Source organism: Chanodichthys erythropterus, chromosome 13 (genome assembly GCF_024489055.1).
Source record: "Chanodichthys erythropterus isolate Z2021 chromosome 13, ASM2448905v1, whole genome shotgun sequence".
NCBI lineage: Eukaryota > Metazoa > Chordata > Actinopteri > Cypriniformes > Xenocyprididae > Chanodichthys > Chanodichthys erythropterus.
Genome location: NC_090233.1, coordinates 25,931,918 through 25,956,648, shown reverse-complemented (window position 1 = coordinate 25,956,648; position 24,731 = coordinate 25,931,918). Strand labels below are relative to the sequence as shown.

General features: G+C 36.3%; 1 protein-coding gene across 3 annotated transcripts; it reads left to right on the top strand.

Annotated features, from left to right (window-relative positions):
- Window positions 1-303: 303 nt before the first annotated feature.
- trpv4 (transient receptor potential cation channel, subfamily V, member 4) lies at window positions 304-24,731 on the top strand. 3 transcript variants are annotated; one of them, XM_067405516.1, is made up of 17 exons: window positions 304-510; window positions 4,092-4,195; window positions 6,941-7,380; window positions 9,195-9,370; window positions 10,105-10,257; window positions 12,161-12,301; window positions 17,069-17,367; window positions 17,466-17,645; window positions 17,939-18,097; window positions 19,131-19,223; window positions 19,460-19,533; window positions 19,996-20,161; window positions 21,427-21,493; window positions 21,588-21,892; window positions 22,395-22,522; window positions 22,620-22,732; window positions 23,018-24,731. In XM_067405516.1, exons 2-17 carry the CDS (start codon window positions 4,187-4,189, stop codon window positions 23,128-23,130), a joined length of 2,616 nt encoding a protein of 871 aa, XP_067261617.1. In that variant the 5' UTR covers window positions 304-510; window positions 4,092-4,186; the 3' UTR covers window positions 23,131-24,731. The 3 variants fall into 3 exon arrangements, with proteins under 3 accessions (XP_067261617.1, XP_067261618.1, XP_067261616.1); XM_067405517.1 differs by having other exon boundaries at window positions 304-516; window positions 6,944-7,380; XM_067405515.1 differs by having other exon boundaries at window positions 304-516.

Genomic DNA, 24,731 nt, shown 5'->3' with positions numbered 1-24,731 from the left:
ATTTTATCCACTTTACAATCACGCACACAAACAGATAAAAACACAATTAGTTTAGGCGCAATTAATTTAGGCGCGTAGTACTGAATGCAAGGCAAATAAGGGGAATATTTAGTATGCTCTCAAGGCTTTAAAAGTTTTTTTTTTTTTTTTTTTTTTTAGACTATATTAATTAATATGGCTCGAGTTCTTCAGAAGTAAAAAAAAAAAAAAAAAAAAAAAAAAAGAAAGAAAGAAAGAAAAAAAAAGATCCTAGTCTCCACGTCTGAATGAAGAGGTCCACACCCCTGACGCTCATTTCTACAGGTTTTCATTCAGTGGGCGGTGGGAAATCAAAACACTACTTCTCCAGTCCGTTTGAAACACTCGAGTAGAAAGATGTTGCCTTTTATAAAGTTTCCCAAAGGAGATATACAGATCCCACCCGAAGAATGAATGTCCGAATCTGACCTCATAAGCGGAATAACTACTGATTCTACGTGTAAGAAGAAACGTCTAGCAGTACTTTTGTCTGTACGGGTGAGCAACTTTTTCTCTTCTGATTCTGTTTTTTTTTTTAACTGTGTTTTATGTGTGAGAGATTGCAAATCCATTTAAAATGGTAATAGAAGTTTATGAACCGTTTAGAATAATTTAAATAGTTTTTTAGTAACATTAAAAAAGTCGAGAACTTCCTCTCCCCACTGTACCTGATTATCTTTCAATCACAGTGTTGTTTATATCCACACAGACATGCATACTGTATGTTTGGCATGTACAGATCTGTTGATCAAGTTTTTATTTATTTAAGTTAAAAGTTTTATAGTCATGTCATGCTTGGACTGTCAGCAGAACCAGCAATGGACACTCTTTGAATCACATTCATTTTTCCCACAACCTCATCTATCACAGCTGTTTGGCTCTTTGGATACCTTATGACATGGAAAAGGAAGTCTAGATCTTCCTCTGAGGCCATGGAGATGGAGTTTGTCATTTCCAGCTGTTATCTAATGCTATTCTGTAGCATGTAGATAGACTTGACATTTTCTCCCAGTTACGTGGTCGGATGCACCATCAGCGCTCACTCCACTTCCCAAAACCCAGTAAGATGACTTAGGCCATCACGCTGTCATGTTATCAGAGCTTATCAAAACCTTTCCACTGTTCTGCTTTCACTCTCTGTAGTGATAATGGACTGTATTGGAGTTGGGTCAGAGCAGAGGTACTGCTATAGACAGTATTTGGATAGCGCTGGCCAGGCCAGAGGCAGTAAATGTGGGGGTTTGTGTTAGATTTTCCACCACCCGCTTAAGCAAACATGAGGGGCAGATGAAAACGTACATACTGAACAGCTTGGGGAACAGCACAGTGGTGCAGTCTCTCTTGTTAAGCCTGGAAATACACTACACGACTTTAAATTCTGAACAGATTGTAAAACACTAGGCATCATACTCTTGTCAACTGAGGATTACACACAGTACCAGACTTTAAATTCATTCCAAACACAACAAAATCATTCAGAAACTTGCACCTTGTTGCTAAGAGATGCATGAGAAATGAAAATAATGTGTTCCAAAATCAGTTCAAAATATCAAACATGTTTGATATCCTCCAGCTGGGTGGAATCATACATGAAGCTAAACAAAGAAAAAAGAAAAAGCCCATCATACACTCCAACTGCTCAAAATCTGCAGACTGACTTTGGCAACTAATGTTGACTCGTCTAGACTTTAGCTAAAATTTGAGAATTTGTTATGTGGCCGCAGTAATTGTTACATTTAGTCATTTGTAAGTGATTACTCTTAAACATGATTAGACTTCCTTCTCAGAGCAGTTGTGGAGAATCTCAGACATGTCCGAACAGGACCAGTGGTTATTCTTGTGATGATCTCACAGACAATCAGAAAAACAGAAACCTGGAAGCTGACACTGTCCCAGATTGCCAAATTATGTGCTGTGGACTTGTGTCTACTATAAATTAAAACTCTTCCCCTCTGCCATAGCTCTTAAAGGGTTAGTTCACCCAAAAATGAAAATTTTGTCATTAATTACTCGCCCTCATGTCGTTCCACACCCGTAAGACCTTCGTTCATCTTCAGAACACAAATTAAGATATTTTTGATCAAATCCGATGGCTCAGTGAGGGTTCATGAAGCTTTACGAATATTTTGTTTCGAATCAGTGGTTCAGAGAGTTTATCAAACTGCCAAAGTCACGTGAACTATTGAAATTTCGTAATGTTTCTAAACATTTATCACGTAACGAAGCCTCGTTTACTAAAATCACGTGACTTTGGCAGTTTGATGCACCCTCTGAACCACTGATCAGAAACAAAAGGTTTGTAAAGCTTCGAAGCTTCATGAAGCAGTTTTGAAATCATCCATCACTCGATATTGTTGAATAAAGTCGTTATTTAGTTTTTTCGGCGCACAAAAAGTATTCTCTTCGCTTCATAAAATTAAGGCGGAACCACTGTAGTCACATGAACAGTTTTAAATATGTCTTTAGTAGCTTTCTGGGCAATAGAAAGTGTTAATTATCTTGCTGGCAATGGAGGCCTCACTGAGCCATTGGATTTTATCAAAAATATCTTCATTTGTGTTCCGAAGATTAACGAAGGTCTTATGGATGTGGAATGACATGAGGGGGAGTAATTAATGACAGAATTTTCATTTTTGGGTGAACTAACCCTTTAAATCTTACTCTGATTTTTTTCTTGGTTTAACATCAACGGCCGTCTTTTTGTCATGGCCCACAACAAATTTTGGTGCACGACAGCCCCTTGTTTCTTTATATTTTAGTTGAATGGGAAAGAGCAGCCTGAATGTTTTGTAAAATTTCTTCATTTGTATTCCAAAAAAGCAAGAAACTCTGTACTGAAAAAATTGAAAAAACGCAACATCAGCAATAGTGGTTCTTTGATGTCGTCATTGTTCATTGCATCCGGAGTTCGGACTTAATTGGATCCAACAGGGGAATTTCCCCTTGAACTGGGAAGAGAATAGGAATTAGGGTGTGTGAGTCATGAGTTTTCTGGGAAATGAGAGAAGGGCTGAGATGAATCCCACAATAGACTGTGACATGAGGACAAAAGTGTTGGAGTGGAGTGTGTGTAGGTGTGTACGGAAGGGATATAAGGGATGAATAAAGGCATGTTTTTTTTTCAGCTGTGAGGAAGTGTCTTGGTTCAAAACGCACTACCGCACTACCTTTTTTAAAGGAATTTATAATTTTATTCATCAAAGATATATTAAATTCATCATGACAGTAAAGAGTTTTACTTTTACAACAAATTCTGTTTAAAATGAATGCTGTACAATTGCTTTTAGCGCAACTATTTTCAATTTTGATAATAATAAAAAATGTTTCATGAACACCAAATCAACGTCATATTATGTGTTTAAAATTTTATTTGAAGGATCATGTGACACTGAAGACTGGAGTAATGGCTGCTAAAAAATAATCTTTGCCATCACAGGAATAGATTACATTTTAAAATAAATTTTATAATTTTAAATTGTAATAAAATTCCACAATATTTTTCTGCATTTGTGATCTCTCTCTCTCTGTATATATACATATATAATAGCTAGCATTGTGTTTGCACATTTAGCACTTGTTCAACTCTCTGGTCAGTTCAGTATATACAACAAGCGAAAAGATGTGGAACATCATATGGTGTCGAATTACATCACGTATGTTGATTTAAGTACTGGAGTAGGATAAAGATTAAAAACAAATACAATCCAAAGCACAACGTAGGTTCACACCAATAGGACCAAACGGTCAAAATCCCAAAGGCCATTCAGAACAACTCTAAATCAAAATCCAAAACTACAAGAGGGTGGGGCAGAAAACGAGGACAGACAAAACCACAGCAGACAAATGAACTCCGAGACCTGCATGTGGGCTTAACAAGATTTCACAATGTGTTTATGTGCTAACTGAATATTTATAAATAAACAGGAAATATCAACCAGGTGTAAACGATTGAATGATTTCAGAAGCCTGGGGAATATTGTGGGAATGTGGGACAGTAGACATGGAGCTTGGAGCATGTTTCTTGTTGAGCTCCAGTTTGACAGTGTTCTGACATTGTGTTTTTTTTTTCTCAGCTTTGTTTGGGCCTCTGCAGATCCCTGACACTTTCCAGCTCCCCTGAAGAATAATTTGACATTTGGGAAGTACACATATACATTGTATAAAAGCCATGACTGAAGTAAGTAGCATATGTATTTCTACATTGTAGTTATGTCAATAGATTCACATTATTGAAGCTACTGGACACTTCCAGTACCAGTACATTCATGTTGTTTTTCTTGTCAAAAGAATGATTATTATATCATTGTTAAAGAAAGAAAGAATAGAATGTATAAACAAATGGTTTATATAACAAACCTCACTTACAGCTTTCTTCAAGCCATCTTTACAATGCAATAGTGTCTTGCTAAATTGTTTAAGGCTTTCATAAGGTCAGAAATGCTTTTGATTAACAGCGCAAAGTTACAGCAGATGTTTGGTAAGAGGTCTCAACAGCAATGGCAACACTTACATACAAAGAACGTAAGAAAGACGGAAAAGAAAAAGTTTGCAACCAATGTTATAAAAATGTCTTTAAGCTGTTTTTGCACTTACATCCATTAAAAAAAAATGCTCACAATTGAAAAGAGGGGTCATATACAAAATGTATTAAAGTGCCCCTATTATGGTAATTTAAAGGTTCATAAATTAGTTTTTTGGGGGTCTCTTACAATGGGTTTACATACATGCAAGGTCAAAAAGCACTTTAATTTTCTCATAATATACAGTACATTGCACATCACCCATTTCTCAAAGAGTGAAAACAGTTTGTTCAAAGATTCAGTCTCTCTAAACCCCTCCTTTCTACAAGCTTTGATTGGTCAGATTATTGGTCTGTTGTGATTGGTCTACAGCTTACATCTTACCATATCTGAAAATCAGCTCTGGAGGCTTTCTCAGCACTTGATACATAGTGATACGAACAGTAACGATGGCATCAGTTTTTCAGTATCAGTTTGAGCCTCAGTCCTCATCCTTATGTAGGGCACACAAAGTGGATTTGCAGTGCTGATAATTGTCTTCTTGACATGTCGACAACACGAATAAAACTCTTCCAGGCCTCAGCTACAACTAGAGTGTTTGAGGGTGGTTCAAAGTAGACGTTGTTCGCTGGCAGCCAATAATGACCATAGGCTGTATGGCATTATGCAAATTTGTAACATTGTTTTACATTCACAAACAGCGATATATACAGACTGCATGAAAGGTAATATTTGAAAAGGCATGATGGGGCACTTTAATAAAATAGAAGCTTTTATTAAAACAATTCTATCAAGCTACAGAGAGAAAAACAGATGTCTAGAGGTTAAAGGTGCTAAAGAGGATATTTTGTTTTATACATTTTTGCAATATTACTTGAAACTGTCTTTACCAACTGATAAAAGACTATTTATTAGGTGCACTGAAAGGAATAATATTAATATACATCATCTGTGCACGAGGTAGGGCCTTAAAAACATTAGCCCTCCGGCTTGTCAATCACTGCCGTGACGTTTCTTGTGAGAGATGAGCGCGGCTGCACTCCAGTAACTTTCCACACTCCACAGGCGCCGCATGCAATGTTTTTGTCAGGAGACAGGAGTAACAACTGCAGATCATGAGTTACCTGCGGTGAGTCCGACATAATGAATCCACTAACATGACACAGCGAATGCCGGTGGTAAACACTCGTGTTCCAATATTTGTGCACGAGTTTTGGGAGGTGTTCCCTCGAAATGAGCTGTGAAGGAGGGGGGTTGTTGTTAAGCATGCGCTCATTTCAAAAACTCACTAACAGTCTTTGGTTTCTCAGTCGACGAAAAGATCCTCTTTATCACCTTTAACTAGCAAAACACAACATACAGTCAAAACAAAAATTAATCCGACATTGTTGATATTTTTGATGTTTTTTTACTAGTGGGTGCAGGACACTATAGTTAATTTATGTAAGTGAGGATCTCAAAATAAAGTAAACCCCAATTTTTTTTCATACAGTGGACTACCAGTAAAATTGATAAAAATTTGGAACCAAACATTATTCAAACACTTTGACCTGACCATGTTTTGCTTAAGTGTTATCTGACATAATTAAGATTATTTTTTTCTGACACAGTTTAACTCTGAGATCTTGTAATATTTTATTACCATTTTTAAACTATAGTGAATAAACTGTATTAATGATTGAAATGTTCAAGGTGTCCGAATAAAATTTCAGTTGAACTAATTAAACAATTACTTCCCCAGCCAACATACCACACTATTAGGGGAGAGAGAGAGAGAGAGAGAGAGAAAGGAATACTCATAAGGTTGTCTTGCAGTACCAAAAGTGTACAATTATTCCAGGAGCATTATTTCTGGAATGCATCTTCATAGTTCTTGTGCATTCAGGAATGAAATATCTTCTTGATTTTACAGTCTAGTGCAGATTGATTCCAGGAATGTTTTTTTTTTCTAAGCATCTCTCCTGCAGAGTTTTTAATGTTTGGTTCTGTTCAAGCTGAAGTGGATTTGCTCAAGGTGAACCGAGATATCAAAGCTGTATCCCATCTCCTTACGTTTGGAGTTTTCTAACACTTATACTGTATGTTACTTATAAATGTTATAATCAACATTTAATGGAACAAACACTTCTTGGAAGCTGATTAAACCAGGACAACAAATTATCAAGTTGACCACTTTAAGTAATGGTATAATTTTAGATTGTTTCCAAAGCCCTAGACAAGTTCCATTAAGTAAGCATCTATTAAAATACTGGTTGAGAGGGTTGCCTAGCTGCAATTTGAATTATTTTCCATTTAAAATGATCAACTTCCGGAGGTTCTGATGTAGAGAACATGCACTAGCCCACATTCCAGAGTAACTGTTTTGTGTTTAAAGTCTACTCTCTCCTTTTTTGACTTTACAGCAGGGATTCTCCGCTTCCACTCTACTAAAGCGCTATCGCCTGGCCACGACGGAGTTAAACTCTATCTCCTCACCTTCCGGGACTGCTGCTCAGGACTCGTCAGAGGGTAAGGACCTTTTGGCAGATGGGGATCCCAACTTCCCCATGTCTTCACTGGCAGAACTACTGGACAATGATGATGGATCACAGCCAACCCAAGATTCGCCCCAGGATTCAGCACGACCTGGACAACAGACTGACAACAAGCAGAACATGCGGATAAGGTTCCCAGGGGCCTTTAAAAAGGGAGTTCCTAACCCCATGGACCTTCTTGAGTCCACAATGTCTGAATATCCAGTGGCACCTGGGCCTAAGAAAGCACCTATGGACTCCCTGTTTGACTACGGCACATGTAGGGAGATCAACAACCAGAAAAAACGCAGGAAGAAGCTTCCACGGGGGTGAGAGACAGTAGCTTTTACCTATTTTTTATTTATGGACTTTTTTGCCACTTTTATTGATGCAATAATGTAGAGGGTAAAGGAAATTATTGGAGGATAGGGGAAAAGAGATGAGGAAAATAGCGCATGCACAAACCGTTAAGCCACAACAAAAATGCTTATTGGGTGGTACACAACCTCTTGCCCATTCAGATTTTTTTCTATCTATCTATCTGTATACAGTATCTTTTTATATATATATATATATATATATATATATATATATATATATATATAAACTGAATTTTCAGCATCATTACTCCAGTCTTCAGTGTCACATGATCCTTCAGAAATCATTCTAATATGATGATTTGCTGCTTAAGAAATATTTGTTATTATCAATCTTGAAAACTGTTTTTTTTTTTTTTTTTTTTTTTTTACAGGATTCCTTGATGAATAGAAACTATAGATACTACTAGATACTAATAGATACTACTTTTCAAAAGTTTGGGGTCAGTAAGAATTTTTATTTTTATTTTTTTGAAAAGAAATGAAAGAAATGAATACTTTTATTCAGCAAGGATGCATTAAATCAATCAAAAGTGACAGTAAAGACATTTATAATATTACAAAAGATTATATTTCAAATAAACACTGTTCTTTTGAACTTTCTATTCATCAAAGAATCCTGAAAAAAAAAATGCTGTACACAAATATTTTGTACAATTGTACACAATAAATGTTTCTTGAGCAGCAGATCAGCATATTAGAATGATTTCTGAAGGATCACGTGACACTGAAGACTGGAGTAATGATGCTGAAAATTCAGCTTTGATCACAGGAATAAATTACACTTTACTATATATTCACATAGAAAACAGATATTTTAAATTGTAATAATATTTCACAATATCACTGTTTTTACTGTATTATTAATTAAATAAATGCAGCCTTGGTGAGCAGACGAAACTTCTTTTAAAAACAATAAAAATCTTACCGTGTCTAAACTTTTGACTGGTAGTGTATATATATTAAAGTAACATTATATTTATATAAAGAACTAAATTGTGAAGTAAAGTGTTTATTAGTTGTACATGTGTTGTCACAACACATGGACAGCAAGTGAGCCAGGACTGCCATAAACAGAGGACACATTGTTTACTGGGTGACAGAGTGCAGACTGGCGATTGAGTTCCACAGTGACAATGTTTTGAGGTTGAATGAGAATATGAAGAACATAAAACATTGTTGACTTAAATCTTTAATTAAGAGATGCCATAGGGGAATCATTTTCTTGAGACTATGGACTATTTGAATGCTCTACAGATTGAGATTTTATATATATTATGCCCCATGCCGAGGACAGTCTACTCATGATTTGACTCTCTTGATCATGTACAGTGGGGCAACTGAATGTCTGTTGGCATTTCCATTAATTCTTATGGAGTAATGTTTATGTTGAGGTCAGTTAGGTAGTCAGTTTTTCCTGAGTTCAGGGACTTATTTATGGAAGTTTTTCGTAGTCCACTGTGACTTGGAAGTTCAAGCCAGGTTGGGTGGTACTGCAAGTTGTAATGCCCCTGTGCAATTTTATATTTGTAATATACATTGCATATTCAAAGGTGCACTAAGTAAGTGTTTTTTACAGATGATCATACCCATGAGATGAAGCAAGCCATATTACATCACGACCGGCCATGTCTTGAAATCCAGTAAATGTTAAATTGGTTTAGGCTACAAAAAAAGAGACGTAGCATACTTTTGACTGGAGCATCTTTAACTGGAGTCATAATTTTCCTTAATTTTCCTTTAAAAGCATATATTTCCCCCTGCAGGAAGGCCGAGATTGAGATGTCATGTGATGAGGGATCCCCAGAGCCCCCTGTTCTTAAAGTCTTCAACCGCTGGCTGTTGTTTGAAGCTGTATCTCGAGCAGATCCAAGAGCTCTGGATGGTCTCCTGCAGTATCTTCAGTCAAATGAAAAGAGGCTGACAGATGAGGACTTCAAAGGTGCATTCTGGGAATGGATTTGTCTATAAGTGAAGAGCAGTGGGTGTATGTTGAGGTTTGCTGTCCAGAATACAAAGTGAAAAATTATTAAAATATTGTACACTGTTCTTAACCGTTTTATGCGAGTAAGAATCTATTATTAGGACTTGCATTAATAATGATTTCACTTTTTTATTAAAAAGACAAAGCCCTGATTTATTACACATGAGAAACAACAGGGTTGTGTCTCTAAATTGTAAAGTGTTGTCACAACCCTTTTCCTTCAAGGTCCATTTGTTAGGCTTTTGTTGTTGTACCTTTTTAATGTAGTAATGGAAATTCTATTATATAAGCTGATGTGATGGCTTTACTTCCTGCCTCAAAGGGTCAAGCAAATTTAACAGAAAGTAGTGAGAAATCACAGCAAACTGTCACAAATGAAACCAAGGATTCTGTTTGAGGGGATCAAAAAATATAACTCTGGCTAAATTTAAACTGACCCATGAGTGGTGCATATCAGGTTTAGAAACTAGAGAAAGATTTGATGCCTCGATGAAAGAAAGGAAAACATTGATATTACTTTCATATCTTCGATTTGCGTTTTAAAAAGATGTTAAAAAAGGCAGAAAAATACCATAGATGTAGGACACAGGCCATATGTAGGAGCCAGAATATCATACAGACTTGGGGCCGACTCAAATATTCTTAATAAAATGTAAAACTCTAGTTGATAACAGGTGTTCTTTTCTCTGTAGAACCTTCTACAGGGAAGACGTGTCTACCAAAAGCACTACTGAACCTGCAAAATGGGCACAATGACACAATCCCTGTGTTGGTGGACATTGCTGAACAGACTGGAAACCTCAGAGAGTTCATCAACACGCCCTTCAGAGATGTGTATTATAGGGGTGAGTCCTCTAACCACTAAAGGCTTCAACACTCGTACAAAAAAAAAAGGAAAATCAGCCGTTAGGACCAGTTTTCAAGCACCATTTGTCTTAAGAGTTTCCAAAAACCTTTAGTGTGGCATGAGCTAACATTTACTCTGAGCAGCTTCCTGCACCACCCTGAGCAGGTTAATGAAATATGAGCATGAAGGTGGAGTTTCACATGCACTTCTGACTAAGCTCAATGTTAGAGAAGTTACCCCAGAGTTAGTGTTGGATTTCATGCATTCTCCACCCTGTTCAGTACAAAGAGTCCTCACAAACACTGCTGAATTTTATGCTGTTCCTCTGGCCTGTCTGTGTTTAGGGCATTTGAATTTGCCAGTGCCACACCCGATATAGTACATAACTTTACTTTCCCTGTGATACAGAAAAGATTAATATTTAATTTTTTATTTACATTTTCAACACTGGTCTATCAGCTTTTTTTTTTTTCTTCTATATAAAAAAAGTGGCAAAAGGCCATGAGGTAAAAAATATATATATTTATTTATTTATTTAAATGTTTATATACACTACCGTTCAAAAGGTTGTGGTTCATCAAGGACACATTAAATAGATTACAAATGATTAAAATGTATTTAAAGACTTTTGTTGTTACAAAATATTTTCTATATCAAATAAATGCTGTTCTTTTGAATTTTCTATTCATCAAAGAATCCCAAAAATTTCTGCAAAAAATTAAGCAGCACAGCTGTTTTCAACATTGATGATAATTTCTTGAGCAGCAAATTAGAATGATTTCTGAAGGATCAGGCGACACTGCGATATATATCAGGCGATATATATTAAAACCATTTCATTTCCATTTGTATCTTATGTTCTAGACCTATATTTAAACCTGATTTCAATTTTTATTAATTTTCATCTTTCAAATGCTGTACAAGGCAGGTGTGTGATGGTGGCATTATTAATACTGGGAAGTTATAGTTCTCAAAATACACAATAATATACTTACAGCAGATTTGTGTAGTCTGCCTCTCATTTCCTCAGGAAACAACCACTCACACATTGTTTCAGTTTGTTTGCCAGTTTTGATTCCAGTCCTCGAGGCAGTAAAGTGAATATGTCAGATTCTATGTCAACAGATTTCCTTTTGTAGACTCACTGCCAAAACGCATACAAATGCACTGAACTACTAAAATCAAGTCATTTAAGATTATTTCTTTCTTACTTCAGCCACGTATACAGTATGATAAAACACTTCTTTAAGCTTAGGCATCCTTTATTAGTTGATTAAATCTGAGGACAATAAAAAGAAATATAGTTCAATCTAGTCTCCATTGGAAATATCAGAGTTTTATTTGCAGTCGCTAGGACAAACGTTACCACTGTGATCAGCATTTGCTGTTGTTCATACACACATGAAGATACTAAATGTGATTATTTTGTTAATATGGACACAGGGTGGCAGTCTGTTCAAGCAGATAACACACAGGTCACTTTTAAATTTGAATGTTAATAGCCGAGGCAAACAGATCTATGTAAAAATCAGAAGTTGAACAATACAGGCAAACTTACTATTCTAGTCAAAAAAGCAGATGACCTTTAGTAGTGAGGTTTTTCTTAGTTTTGTTCTTTAGAGCTCTCACACAAAATACAGGCTCTAGACACAACATGGGGCTGTATTGCCTTATTTTCATATTGCAGTACTTCCTCTTGTGTAAGATAAGTTGACGGTATCTAATAATATCATGCTGTTTCCCGCTGCTCTGTCTGATAAGATGTATCATAGATATAAGTTTTCCTGTAATGTTACAGAGCGTTTTGGTTTTGGACTTTATGGTCAATTCATTATAATATGATGAACTTCTGATTCATTACTGGCATCATAATTTATAATAAATATGTGGCATGTCTGTAGGTCAGATGGCACTTCATATCGCCATAGAGCGACGATGCAAGCAGTATGTGGAGCTTCTGGTGGAGAAGGGGGCTGATGTTCACGCCCAAGCCAGGGGCAGATTCTTCCAGCCCAGAGAGGAGGGTGGATACTTCTACTTTGGTGAGTTTGTTGATGCTGGTTTTGTTCTGTAGCTTTAAACAGTCTTTAAAGTATTAGTTCACTTTAAAATGAAAATTACCCCCAGATTTACTCACCCTCAAGTCATCCTAGGTGTATTTGACTTTCTTCTTTCTGATGAACACAATCAGAAATATATTAATAAATATCCTGATGCGTCAAAGCTTTATAATACAGTAAATGGGACCAACGAGTATGAAGCTCAAGAAAGCGTATCCATCCATCATAAACGTACTCCACACGGCTCCGGGGGGTTAATAAAGGCCTTCTGAAGCGAAGCATTGCATTTGTGTAAGAAAAATACCCATATTTAACAAGTTATAAAGTAAAATATCTAGCTTCCGCCAGACCGCCTTCTGTATCCTTTAATACTGTTAAATATATTTGGAATATAAGTGTATTTTCTGTGTATTGTGCAGGATATATCAACAGCATATTTAGTCCACTCTGTTCTTTCATACTCTATTTTACATGCTTTTAATGCTCTGTTCTGAAACATCTGGTCCAATGATTACCTCATTCTGGAGCCTTTACTCCCAACGTCATGTGTGGGAAGCTGCATTTCCTGTTTTATCAGTCACTCGCTCACTAGTTACACTGTTCAAAAGTTGTTGATTTTTTTTTTAAGAAATTAGTACTTTTATTGAGCAAGCATTTAAAAAAACATTTAATGTTTTATAATTTTTTTTTTTAAAATAAAAGCTGTTCTTTTTTACGGAACAGGATTAGGGCCAAGCAATAATAAAAAAATAAAACCATCTCGAGATAAAAGTTGTTAAATTTCGAGAAAAAACTCATTAAATTTCGAGAAAAAAGTAGAAATAAAATGTTGAGAATAAAGTCATTAAATTACGAGAAAAAACTCGTTAAATTACGAGAACAAATTCGTTAAATTATGAGAAAAATGTCATTAAATTTCGAGAAAAAAGTCGTTAAATTACGAGAACAAATTCGTTAAATTATTACTTTTTTCTCGTAATTTAATGACTTTAATCTCGAGATGGTTTTATTTTTTTATTATTGCTTGGCCCTAATCTTCTTCCGTACTTTTGAACTTTTTATTTATCAAAAAAAATCTGATAAAAATTGATCACGGTTGCTACAAAACTATAAAGCAGTAACTGTTTTCAACATTGATAATAATACATATTTTATTTTTCCTAAGTTGCATCATGTGACAGCATCATGTGGCTGCTGAAAATGTATCTTTGCCATCACAGGAATAAATTGCAATTTTAAAATTGTATTAAAATGGTAATAGTAATTATTGTAATAGTATTTCACAGTTGTACTGTTTTTACTGTATTTTTGTTCAAATAAATGGAGCATTGTTAAGTAAAAGGGACTTCTTTCAAAATCTTGGGGAAAAAAAAGTGTACAGTATGTCCACATTGTTGAAGAAATTGAAGAGATATTAAAGGGATTTCCTGGAGGTCTAACCTTCATGACTTTGCTGATGAATAACCAATACATTTGGCAACCCAGTGGTTCCCATAGACACATCAGGTGATTTTCTTTCCTTTTTCCTAAAAGCCTCCCTTTTGTGCTATGGTTGGCAAATGTTAGGAGTATTACAGTTTATGCATTCATTAAATGTTTAGCTGTGAACAAGACAGTTTCTGGATCTTAGAAGAAATCCAACAAGACATTATGTCACAAATAAAACAAGTGCTAAATGTACGAAGGACATAAAAGAGTGAAAGGAGCCTCTGTGTTTGCAATGGAAAAAACAGTATAAGGGTCTTGCATTTAGGAGGCCTGTTTATGGTCTGAAGTATTTCAGAAAAGGTTGCCTGAACACACTCTGCCCCCTATTGAGCAGAGTGTGATAATACAGGTCTGTTAAATTTGACCCTATTTACTTTAATACATGTTCCGGGCCTTACTGTGTTTGTCTTTGTAAACTTCGTCATGACCGCCATTTCTTTTGTCACGATAAATATTTTAATCTAAACTATTCTAGTTTATCCTCCCAGGACGTCAGTGGTAACAAAACTGTGATTTCAAATCAAGCTGAGAATTTGAATTCCCTATTCATGAACCTCATTTACAGCTCACAATTTTTAAACCACAAAACAAGACGTCTGCTTTGAAACTGATTGAAAGGTGCAAAACTATTTTAAAATAATCCAAGGATGACAGAATAGGATTATCTTTTCTGGTGCCCTGCCAGGAGTCTCCATCTCTCTTTTATTCACCTGTAAATTATTTTCATTTGTATTAGACACGGCTGTCAGTGTTTAATCCCTGCTGATCTGAGCACGAAGGGAGTCATTCGCCGCGGAGCTTCCCGGTGACGTGAGCGCGAACCTGAGAGCACTGACAGCTAATGTGATTTAGCAGTCACGCTAACCGCTCTCTGAGCGCGTGCAAATCAATGAGAGGGAAGCGCTTCTATAAGAAGTGACATGAAAATAATCTGTCACCCCTGGCAACAGCTCTCTCTCAAGTCTCTGTTTGGTTTCCCTATTTGAGATGGGTTCTCATGAGACGAGCACTAATTGAGCACTGGATACCAATGGTGACATTTAGATCAAAGCACATTTGTTATGTGAGCCCTGCAAAGGACTGATTGACTTTACTGATTGACTGATTTTCTTCATTGTGGTGTTTAATGAAGGAAAATGATAGATTAAAGGAACATCTGGAAGTTGGAGTCTTAATAGCTGGGCAGGCGGGACATATCCCTGGCTCCATAGGACCTTGGTCAACAGTGTTTTTTGTGTTGTGGATACTGCCAGTATCATTATTATCATATCATTTTTAGTGTTTTCCCTGAAAAACTAAAAAGACCAGTTTTATGCAGGCTTTATAAACCAGAATACCAGTATCATACTGGTATTCTGGTTTATAAAGCCTGCATAAAACTGGTCTTTTTAGTTTTTCAGGGAAAACACTAAAAATGCATTGGATAATAGTGTCTAAATTACCATTCAAAAAGTTGACGTCTTTAAGATTACTTTAAATGTCTGTAATGCTCACCGAGGCTGCATTTATTTGATCAAAAAACTGTAAAAACAGTAATATATTATTAATATATTAAGATTATTACAATTCAAAATAACTATTTTCTATTTGAATATATTTTAAAATGCAATTTATTCCTTTGACAGCAAAGCTCATTGTCACATGTTTCTTCAGAAATTCTTCAGCTGATTTGGTGCTCAAGAAATATGTTTTATTATCATCAGTTGTGTCAAATTGTGAAGGATTTTTTTTCAGGATTCTTTGATGAATAGAAAGTTCAAAGTAACGGAATTTATTTAAAATGTACATTTTTAAAACAATGTAAAAGTCTTTTAACCAATTTAATGTGTCTTTGTTGAATAAAAGCATTAATTTTAATTATAAAACAGCATTATTGTGAAATAGAAATCTTTGTAAACATTATAATGTCTTCACTGTCACTGTTGATCAATTTAATGTCCTTGATGACAGTATTAAAATCTTACTGACCCCAAACCTTTGAAAGGTAGTATATGTACACCAATCAGGCATAACATTATGAGCACTGACAGGTGAAGAGAATAACACTGATGATCTCTTCATCACAGCACCTGTTAGTGGGTGGGATATATTAGGCAGCAAGTCAGCATTTTGTCCTCAAAGTCGATGTGTTAGAAGCAGGAAAAATGGGCAAGCGTAAGGATTTGAGCGAGTTTGACAAGGGCCAAATTGTGATGGCTAGACGACTGGGTCATCTCCGAAACTGCAGCTCTTGTGGGGTGTTCCCGGTCTGCAGTGGTCAGTATCTATCAAAAGTGGTCCAGGGAATAAACATTGCTGAACCAGCGACAGGGTCATGGGCGGCCAAGACTCATTGATGCAAGTAGGGAGCGAAGGCTGGCCCATGTCGTCCGATCTAACAGACGAGCTACTGTAGCTCAAATTGCTCAAGAAGTTACTGCTGGTTCTGATAGAAAGGTGTCAGAATACACAGTGCATCGCAGTTTGTTGCATATGGGGCTCATCATAGTCGCAGACCAGTCAGGGTGTCCATGCTGACCCCTGTCCACCACCGAAAACACCAACAGTGGGCACGTGAGCATCAGAACTGGACCACGAAGCAATGAAAGAAGATGGCCTGGTCTGATGAATCACGTTTTCTTTTACATCACGTGGATGGCCGGGTGTGTGTGCGTCGTTTACCTGGGGAACACATGACACCAGGATGCACTATGGGAAGAAGGCAAGCCAGCGGAGGCAGTGCGATGCTTTGGACAATGTTCTGCTAGGAAACCTTCTTGGATCCTGCCATCCATGTGGATGTTACTTTGACACGTACCTCCTACCTAAGCATTGTTGCAGACCATGTACACCCTTTCATGGAAACGGTATTCCCTGGAGGCTGTGGCCTGTTTCAGCAGGATAATGCACCCTGCCACAAAGCAAAAATGGTTCAGGAATGGTTTGAGGAGCACAACAATGAATTTAAGGTGTTGACTTGGCCTCCAAATTTCCCAGATCTTAATCCAATTGATCATCTGTGGGATGTGCTGAACAAACAAGTCTGATCCATGGAGGCCCCACCTCGCAACTTACAGGACTTAAAGGATCTGCTGCTAACATCTTGGTGCAGATACCACAGCACACCTTCAGGGGTCTAGTGGAGTCCATGACGCGATGGGGCAGGGCTGTTTTAGCAGCAAAAGGGGACCAACACAATATTAAGAAGGTGGTCATAATGTTATGCCTGATCAGTGTAAAAATGTATTTATTTAAGTTTTTATGTTGTCCTTTTTCATACAGGTGAGCTGCCTCTCTCACTCGCAGCTTGTACCAATCAACCAGACATGGTGCGTTACCTGACCGAGAATAGCCATAAGACGGCAGATATGCGGAGACAGGACTCGAGGGGAAACACAGTCCTGCACGCCCTGGTCCACATCGCTGACAACACTCGGGACAACACACGCTTCGTCACTAAGATGTACGACTTGCTGCTCATTAAATGTGCCAAACTCTACCCAGACTGCAACCTGGAGAATGTGCTCAACAACGATGGCATGTCCCCTCTCATGATGGCCGCCAAGCTGGGAAAAATTGGGGTAGGAGGCCACTTTATATGGCAATTCAACTTTAGAGACTTGCATTAGGAAAACATGGTAGGAAATGGCAAAGAAAACTAAAAGTTTTTCCTCCACAGGTGTTCCAGCACATCATCCGGAGAGAGATCAAAGATGAGGAGGCTCGGCATTTCTCACGGAAATTTAAGGATTGGGCTTATGGACCTGTCTACTCCAACCTGTATGATCTGTCTTCCCTGGATACCTGCGGAGAGGAAGTCTCTGTTCTGGAGATACTCGTCTATAACAGCAAGATTGAGGTGAACATGGATAGACAAAAGAAAGTGAGAAAGATAGATTGTGTACTTTATGGCACTCCATATTTTGTGATGTTATCACGTGAGATTTAGAGGCCTCGCAGGTAAACCGCAGAAGTTGAATGATGAGACAAATTTGTGCAAGTTATTATGATTGTAGAGAAGAGCATTTATGGAAATTGTAAAAAAAAAAAATGTACAGCCAAATAACAATCACTGAGAAACTGTCCTCCTCATGATGTTGGTGGATGTTTCAGTGTTTAGGTTTCTGACATGTTTTATGGTTGTACCCTCAGAATCGCCATGAGATGTTGGCGGTGGAACCGATAAATGAGCTGCTAAGGGCCAAGTGGCAGAAGTTTGCTGCTGTGACCTTCTATATTAGTGTGTTTTCCTACCTTGTCACCATGATCATCTTCACTCTTGTGGCCTACTATCGCCCATCAGTGGGAAAAGTGAGTACCGTCTAAAAAGGTCAATGCACTCAGTGGCCATCATGGCCATTTCCCCCTAAATTCCACTTATATTAGTACTTCTTCCATTTGCTTAAATAGGGAGAAACAGTTGGTCAAGATGTTTTGGTAACATTTTGGTGCCCGTCAAATCACAAAAACAATGGTATTATAAATTCAGCTTCCTAAGCTCAAAACAGGCTAAAAACCTAATTTGTCCAGACTATATTGATCTTTCTTCCATTAATTTTTCTATAGATAGTGCATCTTCTCCTTATATTATTTCTGGTACGAATGTACACCACTGTTCAAAGGTTTGGTGTTAGATTTTTTTTTTTAAAGAAATTAATACTTTTATTCAGCAAGGATGCATTAAATTGATCAAAAGCGACAGTAAAGACATTTATAATGTTACAAAAGAATAATATATCAAATAAATGCTGTTATTTTGTACTTTCTATCCATCAAAGAATCCTGGAAAAAACATGGTTTCCACAAAAATATTAAGCATCACAGCTGTTTCCAACATTAATAATAATTAGAAATGTATTGTATGATTTTTGAAGGGTTAGGGTCATATAACACTTTTTTGGTTACACTTTATTTTAAGGTGTCCGTGTTACAGTGTAATTATATATTTAAGTACTGAGTAATAATAATTAACTATATGTACTTATTATAGGGTTAGAGTTAAGATTAGGGTGTGGTTAAGGTTAGTTGCATGAAATTATGCACAATTTAAAGTAATTACTATAGTAACTAAATGTAACGTAACAAGGGCACTAAAATAAAGTGTTACCCTTTTTTGATCAAATTAATGCAGCATTTGAGACTTTCAAAAGAGTAGAAAAAATCTTACCAACACCAAACTTTTGAACAACATGTACATGTGGGTGTTCATGGTTTTTGTCTGAATAGAGAGGGATTGCTTTTTTACCACATGGCACCTCCTGTGTGAAAGAAAGTCCATGTGGTGGAAATGCATTCTGGGAATGAACAGGTCTGTAGTTGATACCTAAATCTTATACCTCCACAGCCCCCTTACGCCTACGATACTACTGCAGACAAGGTGCGTTTGGCAGGAGAGATCATAACAGTGGCTTCTGGAGTCTTTTTCTTCGTAACAAATGTAAGTTTTACATACGCAATAACCTACTACTTGTAATACAGTTTTCCTTCATTTTTAAGATCACACTTCCATTTTAGCTTGCTGAAGGAACACCTTGTGTATGTTTCTTACTGTATGTTGTGGTACCCAAATTCACTCTTACGTTCTCTCTGTTTTCTTTTGGTTGCCCTATCTTTCAACTTTAGCTAGCACTAAATATCTTTAGCAGCATTTCTTGGTTTTCTCCCCTGATTTAGATTAAGGACCTTTTCCTGAAGAAGTGCCCGGGGGTGAATTCTTTATTTATTGATGGATCCTTTCAACTTCTCTAGTAAGACACTCGATGCTGTTCTTTGTGTCTTCCTTTACTCTCGATGTCTTTCCCTAAGGCGATTTTCTCCCTCTTTTTAATTGAGCTGTCTAATTAATTCCAAAACCCCTTTCTTGGCATGTTTTAATAGTTAATCTCCTTGCATAAAAACAGCACAATCTCAGCAAAGATGACTGCAGTTCAACGATATGTTTATGTTAATTATAATTAATATGTGGCATTGCTAAACCAGTGAGGCATTTTACATTTGAAAAGCAAATCTTACATTTTGAAACTCAGCAAGAAGCAAATAAGAATTCAAAGATGTTCTGTAACCTTCAATGTAACAAAATTTGAAAGTAGCCAGAGGCCACATCATGTTTAGTTATCAGTTTTGAGCTGATAATTTGTCGCCACTAAACTCAAAGCAAATGGTTACTTTGCACTCCTTTTTGACCAATCCTTTGTGTTTCCTTGTGTTAGCTTCATCTACTCCGTGTTGGTGCTGGTGAGCGCGGCGCTGTACCTGTCAGGGATTGAAGCCTACGTGTCTGTGATGGTGTTTGCTCTAGCACTAGGTTGGATGAACACCCTCTATTTTACCAGAGGCCTTAAACTCACTGGAACTTACAGTATCATGATTCAGAAGGTATGAAAAGAGCACGTTAAGCACCACGTACATTTAATTTAATGATTGTAAACGGTGAAATCAGTTTGATTAGTGATTCATCTCTCTTCTTTTCAAATATCTTTGAATTATGTCAAGTCTTGTTTATATTTAAATATACAATATATATATATATATATATATATATATATATATATATATATATATATATATATATATATATATATATATATATATATATATTATTCAAAAGTTTAAGATTTTTTGTTTTTTAAAATAAATTTCTTGTACTCACCAAGGCTGCATTTATTTAATCAAAAATACAGTAAAAACAGTAATTTATTCTGTGATGACGAAGCTGATTTTTCAGCATCATTACTCCAGTCTTCAGTGTCACATGATCATTCAGAAATCATTCTAATATGCTGATTTGATAATCAAGAAACATTTATTATTATTATCAATGTTGAAAACAGTTGCATAATATTTTTGTGGAAACAATGATACATTTATTTGAAATGGAATTTCTTTTACTGTCACTTTTGATCAATTTAATGCATCTTTTCTGAAGAAGAAAAAAAACTCTTTAAAAAAGTATGCAAAAAAAGTATTTTAAAAATGTATTTTAATCCTTAGTAAGGTCCAATGGAAATGTGAAAATGGCACCATATGTGGGATGTGTGAATCTTTTTCTGATGTAAATATAGTGAAAGTTACCAATAGTGTGCTATACTGATGAAACACATTCATATATCTGTATATAGTTAATGTGTAACACTTTATTTTAGGTCTTTTAACTCATTGCTTATTATCATGCATATTACTAGGATATTGGCTGTTTATTAGTAATTATTAAGTGCATATTAATGCATTATTCCACATGACCATATTCTACATTCTTAATCCTACCCAATACCTAAACTACCTTACTAAATATTAAATCAGGAGTTTATTGAGGGAAAAGTCATACTTTAGTATAGGGAACATGTGTTCACTATTAACTGTTACCAGTTGATGTTATATTATCCCCCAACAATCAATTTTTAGGCTAAGACGTTATTTGTAAATCCTGTTCTCTTGAATGAGACAACATTGTCCTGCTTGTTAAGTTCAGCAGCAAGTCTCCGTATTTAAGCATATAATACAAGCTGTTGTTTCTAGTAATGACTACATCGCTGCTGGGAACTACATAAAACCCTTGGAATAATTAGCATGCTTGCCGGTCTATTTTCCTCTCATATTGTCAGTGTAATTATGCTTACTCATCATGTTTTTAATTTCTTCAGATTCTCATCAAGGATTTGTTCCGGTTCCTGCTGGTCTATGTGCTCTTCATGATCGGCTATGCATCAGGTATTCTAGTAATAATAGTTCAATTATTGGTGTTATTGTAACATTCCTTGTAATAATTACTCTATTTTATTTTTTTTTTTGTATTCTTTACCAGCATTAGTCTCACTTCTGACCATCTGCCCTGATGAGGAGACATGTAAGGATAACTGCCCCAAATACCCAGATTGCCGAGATACAAACACCTTCAGCGAATTCCTGTTGGACCTGTTTAAGCTGACCATAGGTATCGGAGAGCTGGACGACATGCTAAAAGGCGCGCAGTACCCCGCTGTCTTCCTCATTCTGCTGGTCACCTACATAATTCTCACTTTCGTCCTGTTACTCAACATGTTAATCGCTTTGATGGGGGAGACAGTGGGACAGGTGTCCAAAGAGAGCAAGAAGATCTGGAAACTGCAGGTGAGACTTATACAAGAGGTCAAATGCGGCAGTTCGTTGTATTTTGGTCATTTGACCCAAAATGGAAATCAATTACTCACCTTCATGTCTTTCCAATCCCGTATAATTTCAATGCATCTTAGGAACAAAGGAAATGTAAGACAAAATGTCTGAGATTTTAAAGGGTAAAGGACATAAAAAAGTATAATAAAAGCTCTGTACGTATTTGTATTTTGTATCCTTTTTGTCAGTAATCATACACTTTAGCTATGGAAAACAAACCTCCTTTTGTTGTTGTTTTTTCTAGGAAGGAAAAATAATACTGGCTTAGAATGACATAGGAAAGAGTGTGAATTATGACAGCTTTTGGGTGATGTTGTTGCAATGATTTATTTTGATCCACATATGACAGGAAGTCACATAATTTTTTTTGTTAACTTCAGTCTAAGTACTTTTACCTCAGTATTCAGTGGTTATAAATGCCTTTCATCTCCAACATGTAATTTCCTTCTGTTTGCATCAGTGGGCCACTACTATCCTGGACATTGAGCGGTCCTTTCCAGTGTGTCTGCGGAGGTCTTTCCGGGTTGGAGAGATGGTTACTGTTGGCAAGGGCTTGGATGGATCACCAGACAAACGCTGGTGCTTCAGGTACAGCTACAAGATATCCACCACTTATTCATTAAATTACAGCCTAACCCTTCAAGTCATTTACCAGAGCTATGGGACTTCATTTTCCATGCTATAGGGTGGACGAGGTCAAGTGGTCCCATTGGAATCAAAATCTGGGGATCATAAATGAGGATCCAGGCCAGAAAGACCATTACGAACAAACACAGGGTGGACGGGGCCTTCGAAGAGGTCGGTAAACGAACAGGCAGGATTTTTCACAGTCGCAATAATGCACACATAAACCCTTAGCAAAACATCATGCTTTTTTTTATGACTTCTGGACACGCATTTTTCCTAAATTAGTAAATAAAAAATCAAATAAACACAATTTCTCTCCACTGTACCAACAGATTGCTGGTCCACTGTGAATTCTGGGCACAATTTTTCCCAATTTAGTAAAAAAAAAAAGAAATACAGAGAAAATTGTTTCAAGAATCAACTAACAAACACAATTTCTCTCCACTGCACCAACAGATCGCTGGTCCACGGTCGTCCCAAGAGTGGTCGAACTGAACCGGGGCTCCAGAGATCATACTGTAGAGATGGAGCCTCTCACAGGCAGACACAGACACAAGTCTGAAGGTTAACGATGAACCCTATGAAGGACTTCAAAGGGCCACAATCCATTGAAACTTTTTTTACTGGCCAGACAATTATATATTTTATTAGAGCCTACATTAATTCTATAGTTTTTAATCCCTAATGGGAGAACAGCTCTATATATTATGAGTTTTGAAAATATTGTTTTTTTGTTTTGTTTTTCAATGATGATGATCATATTTTACATGTATATGTGGACCCATGAGACACTCAGGAACACTTTTGATTTGTAGGTCATTCCATATTGTGGCAAGAGAGATATGTTAAAAGATAGTTATTAATAGTGTTTTTCATGGTGTGTGCAATAGATTCTCTAAACATTTTTTTATATATATTTTGATCCAGAAAAACCAACAACACTCCACTTGGATGTCTTTGTTGGTTCCTGCCAACATTTTGGATTATATGGAAAAGGTTATATTTTAATCAATAAGATTACCTCAGTGTTAAATGTGCCTTGTGATAAAGTACGGTCTTTTTAATGAAAAATCGTTGTTATTCTTTTGTATATTGCCCAAACATAATGCAAAGAAAAAAAAATGCTGCTCTGATTTGGCCTTTGGCTTTGTTTTGTAATAAAGGTCAGGCAGAAAACAGATGTGGCACCCACACCAGGAGTGTGCACAATGCCAGACAGCAGCAGTTTGCTATTTTCACCTCAGTATGCTGGCAATAGTGTGACTTAATTGGTGTGATACTGGTAATGATTTAAAATGACCAGTTCACTTTAGAGGTTTCTTATTTCACTGATAAATCAGAAAGGTAATCCCATGCCAAGAGACAAAATGGCAAATTTTGTAGAGGACCTTTATGGTCTGTTTTGTTGCCATGTATTTTTTTAATGTATTGTGTATATATAAGTTTTTACAGAAAATAAAAGGCATTGTCTGTATGTTGTAGTTTAATGATAAATAATGTTTTAAAATGGACCATTTTAATGCTTTTAAGTCTTTTTGTATTATTTTTGAAGTCCATGGACTGGAACAGGATTCTGTCTTGTTTTTGTTTACAGGCCTGATTTCCAAACTCTGGTCATTTAAAATGTTCTTTATTTATACATTAGACACCAAGTATAGATTAGGTATCAGAAGAATGTACAGAAATAGATGGTAATATATTCTTGATAGTTGGTATTATCATGCCCGTATGTTGTATGTTATATGCTTGATGCTGCTGTTGAACACATTATTTTATGTCCTGGATTGGATGTGCTAACAATTCCAATAATCAGAGTTTTTTTTTTTTCATCAACAATAAAGAGATTTTGATTCGCCCCCAAAATTACTCTCTGGAAATAAGAAAAAGCTGCACTTTCAGATGGTTATTTTATTTTGTGGGCAACTTACTGTAAATTTAACTCATTTCATAATCATTTTTTCTTATCTAAGACAAATTAATCTACTGATCTCAACTATGTAATAAAAAACAGAAATTCATTACTTGACACCAGTCTTGTATTAATCTGAAGAATGTGTCATACTTGGCTTGACATTAGAAAAAGAAACCTAGTTCTGCCTAGTCTGATTCAAAAAAGGTTTGTTTCAGCAGTTTTTTTGCATCATGTCGTAATAACTAAAATGTTTCAATA

Bases quoted from the DNA above. Each gene is read 5' to 3' on its own strand.
- trpv4 (XM_067405516.1), top strand. The intron at 19,534-19,995 runs GTAAGACACTCG...TCCTTGTGTTAG, and splicing joins GGATCCTTTCAACTTCTCTA to CTTCATCTACTCCGTGTTGG. The intron at 20,162-21,426 runs GTATGAAAAGAG...TAATTTCTTCAG, and splicing joins ACAGTATCATGATTCAGAAG to ATTCTCATCAAGGATTTGTT.